Raw genomic sequence first — 15,565 nt, forward strand, 5'->3', positions numbered from 1 at the left:
TTCACATAGAGAATTGAAGACAAATAGAAGAAGTTAGCAAGTAGTGTGGTAGTGTAGTTTTAACCTTATGGATAGGTGTGCTTGGTGATTTTCTATGTGAGGAATCCATATCTGGTGTTATTTTTTTATTTGACATGCCATTAAAAAGAAGATCTTGCTTTTCATTTTTTATTTGATTCCATGGAATTGGTCACTTTAAGTTGCATCACATAAAGTGACACCATAAATATGGCACCTATTACACACTGCATTTATCTTTCAGTGAACATGAAATTCTTGTACTTCTTAGTGGTTGTTAGCTTATTTCCATGTACATCTTAACAGTATAGGTTTTATGTTCTGGTTTACACCTCATTTTAAATTTGACATTTGATTTCATCTTTCTACTTTGGTTCCTGGTTACTCATTTTCGTTTGGATTTCCTGGCATTCTGACCCTTATTTGCTTCTTAATCATGTGCTCTACAATAATACTTGGGCACTTCACAACACATTGGTCTTTAGTGATCTTCAAATCTTGACACAATGTTGTTCTGAAGAGTCTTGAAGTGTTGGGATGGCAAGTTTGTTAGGCTGAATGGCCTGTTCTCATCAAAACTAAGTCACCACCAACAGTGACTGGAAGCAGAGCCATCAAACTGGCAGATATAAGTGGATGTGCCTGTGCTCTGCCATCAGACATATGTGATGTATTTGTTGGAATGCGTATCAAGAAGGAGACTGCACTCCATGTTTTCACACTCAGTCCACTCAGTGCTTTCCAGTACAGATCTTTTTCATGTTCACATTACACATAAGCTTGCAGTCTTTGTGAACTGTAAAAGTTACCAATAAAGTGTAGATGTTGGAAGGGTATCTGCTCTAACTTTGGCATTGAATGAAGTGCAAATAAAGTCATGAGGCCTATTTATGGTCTATCCTTCATTTGGTTGAATGAGCAGGTTTACTTTGTTGTTTGTAGAATGGTCACAGAGTTTGAGACAGACGTTAAACAATAAATATGACAAAAACTTAGAAAATCAAGTGGTAACAACACATCACTCTTAGTGAGGAAAATGACACGTTAGAATGCATTGGAAAATTCCACAAAAGTGATGAAAAAAGGATGTACCCAAAATCTCTTTTGGTCTTTTAAGTCTGGCTTTATGGAACACCCAATACCACCCCTGGAAGTAGGACTGATATGCAACTAGAGGATTCTGGGTCATTGTGCTGATAGAATAAGGCAGTTTTATTTACAGTATATTATGCACATTTTTCATTGCCAGTTTTTTCAGAATTATTCTTACTGCTGTAACATTTTGAATAGGTCGCACTTTTCGATGGACGTAAGACTGAATTCCACCAATGGACTGTTGTTCTATGTGTCAGATGATGAGGAGGACTCTGCAATGGCACTCTATGTGTCCAACAGCCGTTTTGTGCTCTTCATTGATATTGCAGGAAAAAAGCTGAAAATCAGGAGCCGGGAAAAGTACAGTGATGGCCATTGGCACACGGTAAGTACGCTAAGCTGGGAGACAAATCAGGCCAGTTCCTTGGTACTTGGCATAGATCTAGGACACAACAACAACAACATTTATTTATATAGCACATTTTCATACAAACAGTAGCTCAAAGTGCTTTACATAATAAAGAATAGAAAAATAAAAGACACAGTAAGAAAATAAAATAAGTCAACATTAATTAACATAGAATAAGAGTAAGGTCCAATGGCCAGGGGGGACAGAAAAAACAAAAAAAAAAACTCCAGATGGCTGGAGAAAAAAATAAATAAAATCTGCAGGGATTCCAGACCATTAGACTGCCCAGTCCCCTCTGGGCATTCTACCTAACATAAATGAAACAGTCCTCTTTGGATTTAGGGTTCTCACGGAAGGACTTGAAGATAATGGTCACGTAGACTTCTACCTTTTAATCCATCCATCATTGTTGTAGCATCATGGTGCTTTGAGTAGGTGGAGGTGGCGCAGGCCACCACCACAAAGAAACCGGAAAAAGAAACAGAAGAGAGAGTTGGGGTCAGTACGGATTTTAGAGCCACCATGAGTAGTTATTATGAGGAAATCGAACATATAGAGTATCAGGATTAAGTTAAATTAAGTTAAAGTGAAGTTATAAAAAGGCCATGTTAAAGTAATGTGTTTTCAGCAGTGTTTTAAAGTGCTCTACTGTATCAGCCTGGCGAATTCCTATTGGCAGGCTATTCCAGATTTTAGGTGTATAACAGCAGAAGGCCGCCTCACCACTTCTTTTAAGTTTTGTTCTTGGAATTCTAAGGAGACACTCATTTGAGGATCTGAGGTTACGATTTGGAATATAAGGTGTCAGACATTCCGATATATAAGATGGGGCGAGATTATTTAAGGCTTTATAAACCATAAGGAGAATTTTAAAGTCAATCCTGAATGACACAGGTAACCAGTGTAGTGACACTGTGAAGAGACCTGATTTGCCTGCTTCATTAATGATTCTGAGTGTGCCCAGTGCAGGACAGTTGTCAATTATAGCCGGACCACATCTTAATCTCCTTCACTGGGTGTTTAATTTTCAGAATCCTTTAAAATTGCCTCATTATGAATTTTAACATGAAAGGAATTTGCTCAGATTGTCAGAATTCTGGTTTTGATAAAGAAGGCCCATCGATAGTGGTTGATGTAAGATAAGGCACTGTTATGCACACTTTCAGAGAAGAACATAGTAAGAAAAGATGGATTATTATAACCATTACACTTTAATGTATAAATGTATTATAATGCCCCATATTTGTTTATTTTTCTATTAGGTTTTCTTCAGTAGAGAGAAAAGCAAACTCCAACTGGTTATCGATGGACTGAATTCCCAAAGTGGCACACTACCTGGAGCCATAAGCCTGCTGGTCAGCTCACCTTTTTACGTGGGAGGCGTTCCTGCTGGGAAGTGTAAGAAGCATGCCAAAGTAAGAAACTTTTCCTTATATCTGGTTCTAAAAGTCATATGGAAGACAGGATTTGGAAATATAGATTTCTTCCTAGCACTATTCATCCATTATCTGAGCCTGGTTGTCGAAGGCATGGTTAGAAGGAGCTAGCTGGCATCTGACCCACCATCACAGAGCATAATGGAGGGAGCCAGTTCACCACAGAACACCCTCACACTGGGGCAATCAACCTAATATACATATCTTTGGGAAGAAAACTGCAGTAAAATCTGTACATACATGGGGGGAATGTGCAAATGCCAAACAGACATCAGTGGAGCGGAAATTCACCACCATATCCTAGAGCTTTAAGGCTGCACTGTTAACTACTCTGCCATCATAAGTTGCTTTTAAGGCTGAGTGACCATTCTGAATTGGCTACATGAGTGTGTGTGCGTATCTTATGATGGGCTCCTACCTTACGCTCTGCTGAAATGGATTCTGCTTTCTTTTGATTATGACTTTGATTAAACGGTTTAAAGAAAGACAAGAAATGGATTGACAGAGAATGTCATTGGTACACAGAATGTCACTTGTACACAGCTACTGTCTTTCCAGAACAAACAACACCCACCACTTTAGAAAGGCAATAAGAATTATTAAAGAGCTCAGCTTAACTGTATAGCTGATTTTGTCATTCCTCAGTTCTGGTAAATCGTATATGTCCATTAGCACTCACATAGTTTGATTCAGGATCAGTTTTTCCCCGCAGGTCACAAGGCCATTAATACTGATAACTGTCTAAGCGTTCCTGATATCAGTTCCCATAGATCTATCATTTTATGTTGTATTTAATGTGTTTTTTGTATTGTACTACTGTCATTTGTCAGTAAGAATTTTATTGTACTGTACTGTGTACACATGATATTAAATTTGAAACTAAACCTGGTCAGATATAGAAAATAAAATTAATTTTGACTAACAGACGGTGAGACTTTGTGCGCCTCTGGCAACTGTTAGTTGTTACAGTTAATGACATCAGCTTCTTCAATAATTGACAAAGCAAGCAAACCCTACAATGTTCATGTTGATGTTGTCCGCCATCCAGTCGCCAATAACTCTGACTCGTAACTAATATATTAAATAATTGGCTATAAGATTAATAACAGTGTTCATTTGCAGTAACATTTTAGCATCCTGCTTAAATTTGAACATTAAACAAAAGTGGGAGAAATGTCGAAAGAAGTTCAGGAAAGTAGGTAGAAGTGGTATGGATATGTGATGAGGAGAGCCAATGAATATGTGGGCAGAATTGCAAGTATAGGAAAACTAAGGAGGCCAAAGCAGAGGTGGATGGATAAAGGAAAAGAAAATCTGAAGGAAAAGGGCATGACTGGTGAGGAGGTGCAGGATTGAGCTGTTTGAAGAGAACATCAATCCCACGTAGAAGTAGGGAAGGATGAAGAGGAAAAAGAAGAAATAGTTTACATTTGAACATTAGAAAAACTTTAGCCATTTAGCCCAAAAAAGCTCACCCATCCTGTCCACCTAACTCAAGTCGAGTCTTGAAGGTTCCTAAAGTTCTTGGTCACTTATTCCATGTGTCTATGTTTCTATGTGTAAAGAAAAACTTCCTAATGTTTGTACGAAATTCTCCCTTAACAAGTTTGCAAATGTGTCACCGTGTACTTGTGGAACTCATTTTAAAGTAACAGTCTTGTTCCGCTGTTTTAATTCCTTTCATAATTTTAAACACTTCAGTCATGTAACCTTTAAGTCTTAATTTGCATTAAACTGAAGGCAACTATCTAGATTCAAAGTTTGCATCCATCCATCTATTTATTTCCAAACCCTTCATAACCCATATCTGTTCTTTAATCATGTAGGTGGTCACCCCCTATGTTCCTGTATCAGCAGGGGCCCAAGACCACATGCAGAATTTTTAGTAAATGGTGACTGTGCCCATTCAACTGGCTTCTTTTTTGTTCCTGCAGGAAATCTCTGTCAACGGTTTTGTTGGGTGTATCAAGAATGTGAAACTGGACAGAAAGCCACTTGGTGCCCCGGCGCGCACCTTTGGGGTTGTGCACTGCTTTGAAAGCAGCCTGGAGAGTGGTGTGTACTTTGCAGCAGAAGGAGGACATCTAACCCTTGGTAATTCTTTATTTGTGTCTACAGAACTGTCCATTGCTAACCAGTATAACTCTAGTTTTATTCCATGCCTTCAAGCGTAAATAAAAATGAAGCTTAACCTCTTCAGTAACAAGCTGAAAGGAAATGTTTGTACACAATAATGCCCATCATTATCTGTGGTTACATAAAGGTCCCATATCTTTTTCATCCATTTTTCCTAAAACAATCTTAAGAAAACAAAAACAAATTAAATGAAACTCCTGTTCTTTTACTTCAGCTTTTACACCAGATATAGTAAAGTCATATAGTCTTTATTTTTAAAGTATAGAGTGCGGCATCACAAAGCTCAAGGGAATTGAAAATAACAGAAGATAACTAAAGTCCGTGATAAACTGCACTAAAGAGCACCAACAAATTAGGCAAAAGTATTTTAGTATATTGGGAACACAAGTGACAAACCCTCCGACTTCGGTCAAGTGCTCTTGTCTTTTTCCACAACAGACCCCAGTCAGAATCATAATCATTTTCATTCCCTTATTCATTTTCACCTTCTGAAATATCATTTCCAGTTAGTTGTAATGAATTGACGTCTCACTCAGAGGTGGCTCCTGGTTTTACACCCATTGTTTTTTGTGTTCACTGTATAGGAAAGACGTGTTCAGAAAATGAAAAGATGTGTAGAGTTTTATTGAATGAAAGTTAACGCCATGAGGCTAACTTTAAATATATGTCAATGACACAGACAAAAGTTTAAAAGATCAAAACAGTGGAACTGCTTTTAATATGAGCGGACATTTTCACTCCTGTTCTATGAGATTTGTCAAATTAGCACTGCCCTCAAAATTCTTTCTTTAGGTTGTAAGATTGACGCTATATCGCGCCTGACCCGACACAGAAGGCACGTGTAAAATAAAACAAATACTTTTATTTTTCTTTGTCTGTGGGCTACGCCTTCCCCGTACCCACAGACACAACACAGTCCCAAGCACACAAGTTACACAAGCACTTTCTCTTCGTCCTTGGCACCACCACTCCTCCCAGGAAACCTTGTCTTCCTCTGGCCCCTGAGTGGTGGTTGCTGGCTCCTTTTATAGTTCATCCGGAAGTGCTCCAGGTGCTTGATCCCTGAGTTCCGGCTGCACTTCCGGGTGTGAGGAATATGTTGCCCATACGGGCTCAGGAGTTCCAAACACAGCACCCTCTGGCGGTGCCTGCGGGACCCAACAGGGCTGCACCCAACTCCAATTCCCAGGATGCCCTGTGGGAACCCGAGGCACTTCTCCACCCCAGGGAGGCGGCCACCTAGTGTCCAGGGGGAGGTATTGCAGTGTCCAGGGCTGCTCCCCCTGAATATCGCGTGCAGGGGCGTCCCAACTGGGTATGGATGTCAGCCGCCTGTCGCAAGGTATAAACTGGTTGCTCTTCCTCACTTGATTGTTAGGATTCATGACCTGCAACTTTCTAGTTTTAGGAGCAGATGTTTCCAAGTATATGTGATGCCCCCGGTTATTAACTTAATGCCATAACTAATAGAATAAGTACCCTCCTACTCCAAAGCCCCACATGGGTGTGCTTTATTAAAATGTTCAGCTGCTCCCATTTTCCTACATCACCCCAAAATTAGGAGGTTTGGTTACCTAAGACCCTAATATGCTCACTGTGAGAGGACTAGTGTCCCACCCAGAGTTAGCTCCTTTGTTATGATCTTTCATTTTTTTCTGCCCTTTCCTAAAAAGGTCAGGATTTTCTGGGGGTATCAGAAAAGACTCCATTTCTGCAGTTTGTTTTTAACTAATGGCTTTATAAAAAAAGTTCATAGATGCTCTTTTGACACCATTTCATTTGGAGAACAGGCACAGCTTTTTGCGTCATTCGTTACCTAGGTAACATTTCCCACAATTCACCTAGACAGCACAATGATGATGTCATCAACATGACTATTTAAGGGTTGCCCTTTTTAGTTTTCATTTATCTGAGAATAACTAAAAACCCATGAACTCCAATTCTTTGTATTTCTGGCTTTACTCCTGGCATACAGACAACCACCAAACCTTCAGCAACTAATTGTCCGAAGCTCCCTAAATGAACCAACAGAAAATGGCACATCTCCCTGCCTACAGAAAAGATGTAAAACGTGTGCCCACATCTACAATACAGACCGTATAATTATACCAAACTCCCGACTTGAACATCACATAAAGGGATCATTTTCCTGCAGATCATCGAATGTTGTCTACCTAATTCTCTGCATGAAATGTCCAAACACTACACTCTATGTGAGAGAAACTGGACAAACACTCCGCCAGAGAATGAATTTACACAGATTCCACATTAAACGTGGCAACACAGATGTTCCCGTAGCGGCCCACTTCAACAGCCATGGACACTGTGAGAGGGACTTTAAAGTCACAGTGCTTATGGGCAACTTCAAAATGCAGCAAGAGAGAAAAGAATGGGAAGTTAAGCTCATGTTAAAATTTAATACATTACAGCATGGCTTGAACAGAGACAAGAGTTTTATAGCCAGATATGAAGACTGTTTGCATCTCTCAGACTGACACAGACAACCTGACTACAGATCTGCATTGTTTTGAAAAACTCATCACAAACTTCAAAGGACTTTTGTTGGACAGTTATCTTATCTAAAGATCTTGACCATACATTGTTCTTCTATCTCCTGCTAAATTAATCTTAGCCTGAATGAACCTATTAATTTTTTACATTTAAGAGTTTTCATTTAAAAATTTACCATTGTTGTTTCTTGTCCTAGTGTGTGAATATAAACACAGGAAACTTCAGTTTCTGTATTACATCTTGCCTGAAGAAGGGGCCTGAGTTGCCTCGAAAGCTTGCATATTATAATCTTTTTAGTTAGCCAATTAAAGGTGTCATTTTGCTTGGCTTTTCTCTACATTCATAATGGCTAACACGGTACAACAACCTAGTATTTCTGGCTTTAAAATACATCTTTCTTTCTAATGTTTGGTGACAATTTAGGTTTTTCCTTGTTTGCTTTGCGGTTAACAAAATTTGGACATCTCGAACTACATTTTCTCATCTGGTCCTTTTCACAAAAAATACTCTGTCCAGCTTACCCAGATCATCCTTTCTTACACTCAACTCCAAATGATAAGAATTTCAGAATAAACATTCTCGTAACATGGATAGTCACACGCTGTTTGTGTTTGTAATCTCTATCCACATGATGTTTTGTTGTTGTCTACCATACTGCCTGATACGCTGAATGAACTGCATTCTGTGAAATGTTGCTTGCTTTTTAGGCAATTCCTTCATGATCAGCCAGGACTTTGAAATGATGCTGGAAGTTCGACCTTTGGCACAAACTGGCTTGCTATTCCACATTGGAAGAGAGGGACATCACCTCACCCTTTATACCCAGAATGGAAAGGTAAATTGGAGGCCGAATTCTGCCGGGGCGTTTAGCTAGACCACAGCTGTGCTAATATCTGTAAAAGGATAATAAATAATAAACCAGCTAGGATGTTGGCAGGGCACACCTAATCTGACTGTAGTTTGTGGCCCACTAGAATACCACTGATTATTTCTGTGCCTCACTTTGACACATCAGGTTACAGTTGAAGTGGATAATGGAGCTGGTCGATTTTCAGTATCATTGATGCCAAAGCAGTCACTCTGCAATGGTCACTGGCACCACATAGCAGGTAAGAGCACTTTTCTTCATTCTAGTAAATCCCAGTGCCAATAACCGTCTCTGCAGAGCAGAACATTCAGGAGCAGGGACAGATTGGCATCCAAATATTTGGAAATATGTCACAAATCTGAAAATACAGTGCCGTAACTAAATGTGAGCTCCATTTGTAGATTAAAGTGTTGGTTCACTGAAGAATGCATTACATCATGGGTGCTAGGTCACAGTGATTCTCTCACATGTTTTCATATACCTGATACGCAAAAGATCTCCCATTAGATTAGCACTGGTTTGGAAATATACTAATCAGATATGGTGACTGGAGCTCGTAATCGAGGCAGGAGGCTGCCTCCTCTGAAATAAAACTCATTTTCTCTCCACGTGATGTTAGGTGCTCGTGCATAACTTTCTGCATGGCAGTTTAAACTGTTTTTATTTTTTTGTTACCATACTCATGATTCTGTCTCTTTGGGTGCTAAATGGCTTTCTGTCGGATGGGTGTAAAGCACACTATAACAGAGGCAAGTATAAAACGTACACGTTGTAATCTAAACACACTGTTACAGGCCGTATAGTCAATGGAACATTAAGCATTGTAATTTCAAAGACCTTATATTACATATGAACAAAGGGGAGGTGGTTTTCTTAATAATTTTGATATACTAACTTAAAAGGTGTTGGATATATGTCAAACTTAAAGTCTGCTCAAAATCCAGATGAGTACCCAGCAGAATTTTATTTAAAAACAAATCTAAAATTTCCCCTAAACTATTGCTGTCGATTTTATTTACGTTCCTTGAAACCCCATCTCTCCCTAAAAGTCTATAAATACTACATAGTAAAGTAGAAAAGGCAATTATTTGATAAGAGAAAGCACACTTGTTTGGTTTGGGCATTTAATAAGAATGGAAGAGAAATGACAACCATCTCAAGCATTGTACAGCTGTGTGGAAGGAGGTAGGAGTAGAGGAAGAAAGAGAAAGAAGTCGATTGATTATGCAACATTCGAAGAGTTCTTTTACATCTTGAATTTGAGAACTGCTGTTGACATGATAAGAAATTGAGTACTATGGAGACATCATGTTAAAACCTCATCATCAACATCTTCTAGTGGATGAGAAAGAAGAAAAGAGAGGAGAACAAAAGACCTCTTCTTATAAGAACGTCAAAATCAAAGATCACCTTTGAACAACCATTTTTGAAGAAATACCAGATGATGTGTCTCTGCTGTTTTTGCACTCTAATGCTCCACCACCAGCTCAGTCATCTCGTTTTGCTTAAAGGGAGAATTCTGATCCACCCAATATACTAAAAGGGAAGCTAATGAGTTGTAGCAGTTCATCGAGACCTAAAAATGATATTCAACAGAGGACAACTTAAGACATGTTTTCATATTAAATGTAACAATAATCAAAAATGCAAATTTCACACATAGAAAATAAGTATATATATATATATATATATATATATATATATATATATATATAATATATATATACAGTATATATGTATATATATATATATATATATATATATATATAGATATGTATAAACCACCAGCAAAGCAATGAAGTGACAACACCATATATGCAATAACAAACCCTTCCTTGTCCCAATAATATATAACAAACGCAAAACACAAATAACAATGAATGAATACGGAAAATGTCAATGATAGTGAACTTGAGTCCGAGTATACAACTGTCCTGAATATGGATGACTGGTCAACAGATACAGTAAGTGATGTGTTTGAATTTCCTGGAAAAAATGGAACGACCTCACCATGAATCCTCGGCGTGTGGTGGATAATGTAGTCTAACCCCGGGGTCTCTGGCGATGATTGAATTGAAATAAATCCGGTGGAATGAAAAACAAACTGGTACAAAAAGCGCGATGTGGAAAACAGCAGGTAAAGTTGGTTCCTTGTCATGAAAATGTAATCTCCGTCTTTCTCCTTCTCCCCCTCTGATTGTTTATATAGTAATGAGCCGGCTGTAATTGATTGATTGTAAACAGGTTTTTCCATCTTGGGGCTCTCCATCATCCATCCCCCCCTATATTTACGGGGATGACATTTACTGACGCACACATTATAAACAGCAAACAGAACGATGGAAACAAAACATACTCAGTACAAACATTGAAAACATTATTGCTACTGTATGTAGCACCGCTACAAGCTCATAGTCATCCTTTACTCTTACGTCACACTCAGCTGAGCACAAAACCAGTCTTACCATTTCCACCGCCTTTCACTTTCTGGTACTTTGAATTCACTTTCATTTTCTCTTTTTGTTTACTTTGTTTTGCTCTTATCTTGTGAATCCTGAATGTGACTAATGGAAGTTTCTAATATATGGGCAGATGCTTGTGCCTAGTTGGCTGCCATGCAATGCACTGTAAGGTTAAGATGTAAAGAATATTTCGTATGAGAGAGAATCATGAGTGGGCATGTGAAGTGAGAGCTGGCCATGACAATGTGTCGGCCTCCATGATCTATCTACCCATCTACTTCTACATCTACTTCATCTCAGGCATGTCGAATTTCCTGTGTTTTTGCAGTTATAAAACGCCAGAATGTTATTCAGATCGATATGGACACAGAAGGAAACCATGCAGTAGGACCAAAAGGCTCACGTTTTTCTAATCTAAAAGAAATGGCCTATCTGGGTGGAGTGCCAGGTAAGACCAACAGAAAAGGATGGTTAATTTTTAGGTTACTGACACAAATTTAGTTGAAAAGTATTATTGTGTGAAATTAACAAAGCAGTAAACCAGCCAGCCAGTGGTGGCTTCAGAGCTGCCTTTAAGCTTAAATGATGAGCATCTGAAGTTCTCTATGTTTAAGTACAAACTGAAATTGATGTGCCAACCTGAAAGACACCAGTGTTCATTAATATGGTGAATTTGCACTCAAATAAGCATGCCAAAAATAACCTCTGCCTTCTCTCTTTTTTGACAGACACAGTTCAAGTCCCAGGATTGTCCTCCCCACTCCCTCCTTTCCACGGATGTATCAGAAATGTGGCCATCAACAGAGTCGTGGCTGATCTGTCCAGAACTGGGTCTTTACACGGTGCTGTTGGTGTCAGCGGCTGCCCTGTTATGGAAATTTAGCACATGGTCACAACACAGGCCAACACCAGACCTATAGAGGACTCACCTAGGCTAATTTAAATATATTTATGATCAATATGAAAAGAAAAAAAAGAACTGTTTACAGTGAGGCCACAGCAGATCTTTCAACCTTTTCAAATTGCACTTTTTTATTTAAGAAGAAGATGATTATAAAAATGTTCCCAAACCCTTTATTTGGACGAGAGGTGCTGTTGATTTATGACGTGGTGTCGGGCGTTGAGGAGGTACTGTATGCCTTATTCCCACAAGTCTGGACGGCTTCCTGAGTTTTGTGACAGAGGTGACGTTTTCACACCCCCTGTTTTGTCACCTAGTAGTTACTCTGCTGACGTAATGTATATGCTGTGGCTGTCCCACCTGTTGATATAATGGGATAAATATTACTGAATTGATTAAAACACTGGTTTTATATTTCAGCCTGAAAAAGGCCCCTTATATTTTTTACTATGTAATATTGTTGTAAATCATTGGTACATGCTTTTCTATTAAAATACATTTTCTCACCCCTTTAAGATGCCTTTTTTCTTTGTGTGTTTACTTTAAGCTCTTTACACCACCACTTAGCATTGCCGTCACATAGTAACAAGCAAATTTCATCAGCAAGCACCAAAATTTAATTAACCGTATTCTATTAAATAAAAAAAAAATAATATCAAATATATGAAGAGAGTAGGAGAGGTGAAGGTCAGCAAGTTGTGTAAATCAAATAATAGGCCACTGCATGGTGGCCCAGGCCTTGTAGACACCATTCTTCTGCCCCATGTGTCAAATGCACCCCTAGCATGTAGCAACCCTATCTGTCATATTCATATTTATAAAAGTAACTAATATTATTGGTCACCCACTCTCTTTTTTTAACCTTTCAAACAAGCAAACATTACAAAAGGTAATAATATAAGACCAAAAAGCACATACACATAAGTCACTGTACAGAAACTGGCCACGTTACCTACAGGTCATCAAATAAATTTGATGTCTGTTGGCCTATGTGTACCTTCACTGCCTTTCCTCTGTATCCTTGTGTGCCTCAGCCTGTCTTGGATGCTACTTTCTCTTTCAATCACATTCCCGTAAATCCCACTTCTTGGACTCTTTGCTCGCCTCCTGTCCGCTTTTGACTACCACCTATAGCAAACGGGCCCCCATTCCCTGCTGTAAAAGCATCTACTGTATTTTTGTGAATACTTCTTTACACAGCAACTCGAGTTGCACCCCATTAGTATTTAGTGACCCAGCATTGCTTTGCTGTCATTGAAATGCTCTGTTTTAACTCCTTTGCCAAACTGACCAATCAGATTGTTTTGAGGGACTGACCACACATATACACAGTGGCATCTTGATAAATAGATAGATCTTTAATCCTTACAGAAAATAAAAGTATCAGAAAATTACAGTGGCAAGTAAGCTGCTGTATTACGTTACTGTAAACAGTTCACCACATCTCAAGTAAGTATGCCACCAGTACTTGGGAGACCAAATGGCTGACTCACTCGTCTTGCTTGTTCCCACTTGAACGTTTTGCTCTCTGTTACTTTAATGTCAAATGCCTTACTCTGTCCAGGACTTGATCTGGAGATATACAGGGTGGGCCATTTATACGGATACACCTCAATAAAATGGGAATGGTTGGTGATATTAACTTCCTGTTTGTGGCACATTAGTATATGTGAGGGGGGAAACTTTTCAAGATGGGTGGTGACCATGGTGGCCATTATGAAGTCGGCCATTTTGGATCCAACTTTTGTTTTTTCAATAGGAAGAGGGTCATTTGACGCATCAAACTTATTGGGAATTTCACAAGAAAAACAATGGTGTGCTTGGTTTTAACGTAACTTTATTCTTTCATGAGTTATTTACAAGTTTCTCTTTGTTTACAGCCATTGACATGTCGCAGAGGTTAACATGTGAGGAGCGGATAGAAATTGTGTTGATGTCTGGTGAACGCAGTAACCGGGTCATTGCAGCAGATTTCAATGCAAGACACCCTACGAGACCACCCATCTCCCATGCTACAGTTAGCAAACTGCTTGCTAAGTTTCGTGAAACTGGTTCAGTGTTGGATTTGCCAAAATGTGGACGCATGAAAACTGTCACTAATGAAGAAACATCAGTGGCTGTCCTAGCTTCATTCAGCAAGAGCCCACAGCGTAGCACTCGCCGCATGTCACTGGAGAGTGGCATTAGTCGAACATCCCTTTGGCGGATATTAGCTACTCACAAATGGCACCCTTACAAACTCCAGCTACTGCAGCATCTCAATGAGGATGACCCAGATCGGCGCACTGAATTTGCAGAATGGGCAAAACAAAAATTGGAACAGGACCCTCAGTTTACGCAGAAGATTTTGTTCAGTGATGAGGCAAACTTTTATGTGAATGGTGAAGTTAACAAACAAAACCACCGCTATTGGTCTGACACTAACCCACATTGGATAGATCCCTCCAAGACTGTTGGAACAAAAATTGATGGTATGGTGTGGTATATGGGGTACAAAGATAGTGGGGCCATTCTTCATCAATGGAAACCTCAAGGCCACTGGATATGCAAAATTGCTACATGATGATGTGTTTCCCTCTTTATGCACTGAAGCTGGCACGTTACCTAAGTTTTTCCAGCAAGATGGTGCACCACCACATTATGGGTGTCAGGTTCGAGCATTCCTAGATGAACAGTTTCCTGGAAAGTGGATTGGTCGTGGGCCAGTTGAATGGCCCCAAGGTCTCCCGATCTGACCCCCTTAGACTTTTATTTTGGGGTCATCTGAAGGCAATTGTCTATGCTGTGAAGATACGAGATTTGCAGCACCTGAAACTACGGATACTGGAAGCCTGTGCTAGCATTTCTCCTGCGGTGTTGCTATCAGTGTGTGAAGAGTGGGAGAAGAGGGTTGCATTGACAATCCAACACAATGGGCAGCACATTGAACACATTTTATAAGTGGTCAGAAACTTGTAAATAACTCATGAAAGAATAAAGTTACGTTAAAACCAAGCACACCATTGTTTTTCTTGTGAAATTCCCAATAAGTTTGATGTGTCACATGACCCTCTTCCTATTGAAAAAACAAAAGTTGGATCCAAAATGGCCGACTTCAAAATGGCCACCATGGTCACCACCCATCTTGAAAAGTTTCCCCCCTTCACATATACTAATGTGCCACAAACAGAAAGTTAATATCGCCAACCATTCCCATTTTTTTGAGGTGTATCCATATAAATGGCCCACCCTGTACATATCTGCCTATCAGTGATGAATTCCTCCATGTCTTTGCAGTAAAAGAGGAGGCCTACTACTAGCCAGACTTACTTATTCAGGAGTCAGTTTAGAGGTGGCCTTTCTTAGGTTCCTCAGTCTTGCCAGCCTTTGCCGAGTACTGCATGTATAGACAAGGCATTTTAAAAATGTACAGAAAAAGGCTTCATTTTAGAGCATAGTTTTAAGTAGCAAATTTAAATTTGCAATGATTGTAAAGAAATAATTTTGACTTGAAAAATACCAAACTTACCCTTCACATCACACACTGATTCATTCTCCTGCCTAGTCCTTGGTAGACTGGAATCTCTTCCCAGGATGCCCTTGGGGTTCAAATTAACTCAAGAAAGGAGACAATGTCTCTTACCTTGTTCTCAGATTTTTCACTTTACCAGCTCAGTGTGTTATCATAGCATTGTAAAACAGATTTTCATCTTAAACCGCAAACGAGGTACCACTGAGCCCCAAGCCACA

At 39.4% G+C, this 15,565-nt stretch overlaps 1 protein-coding gene across 2 annotated transcripts in view; it reads left to right on the top strand.

Moving 5' to 3' along the window:
- The window catches only part of lama5 (laminin, alpha 5), a 262,210-nt gene extending 249,859 nt beyond the window's left edge, over window positions 1-12,351 (top strand). For both annotated transcript variants that reach the window (XM_039735916.1, XM_039735917.1), the window contains exons 74-80: window positions 1,309-1,498; window positions 2,785-2,937; window positions 4,893-5,052; window positions 8,313-8,440; window positions 8,621-8,714; window positions 11,264-11,383; window positions 11,664-12,351. In XM_039735916.1, the coding sequence (XP_039591850.1) occupies window positions 1,309-1,498; window positions 2,785-2,937; window positions 4,893-5,052; window positions 8,313-8,440; window positions 8,621-8,714; window positions 11,264-11,383; window positions 11,664-11,818 (1,000 nt within the window). In that variant the 3' untranslated portion in view covers window positions 11,819-12,351. The remainder of the gene's footprint in view (window positions 1-1,308; window positions 1,499-2,784; window positions 2,938-4,892; window positions 5,053-8,312; window positions 8,441-8,620; window positions 8,715-11,263; window positions 11,384-11,663) is intronic.
- The last annotated feature ends 3,214 nt before the right edge of the window (window positions 12,352-15,565 follow it).

This window comes from Polypterus senegalus, chromosome 14, assembly GCF_016835505.1.
Source record: "Polypterus senegalus isolate Bchr_013 chromosome 14, ASM1683550v1, whole genome shotgun sequence".
Classification (NCBI taxonomy): domain Eukaryota; kingdom Metazoa; phylum Chordata; class Cladistia; order Polypteriformes; family Polypteridae; genus Polypterus; species Polypterus senegalus.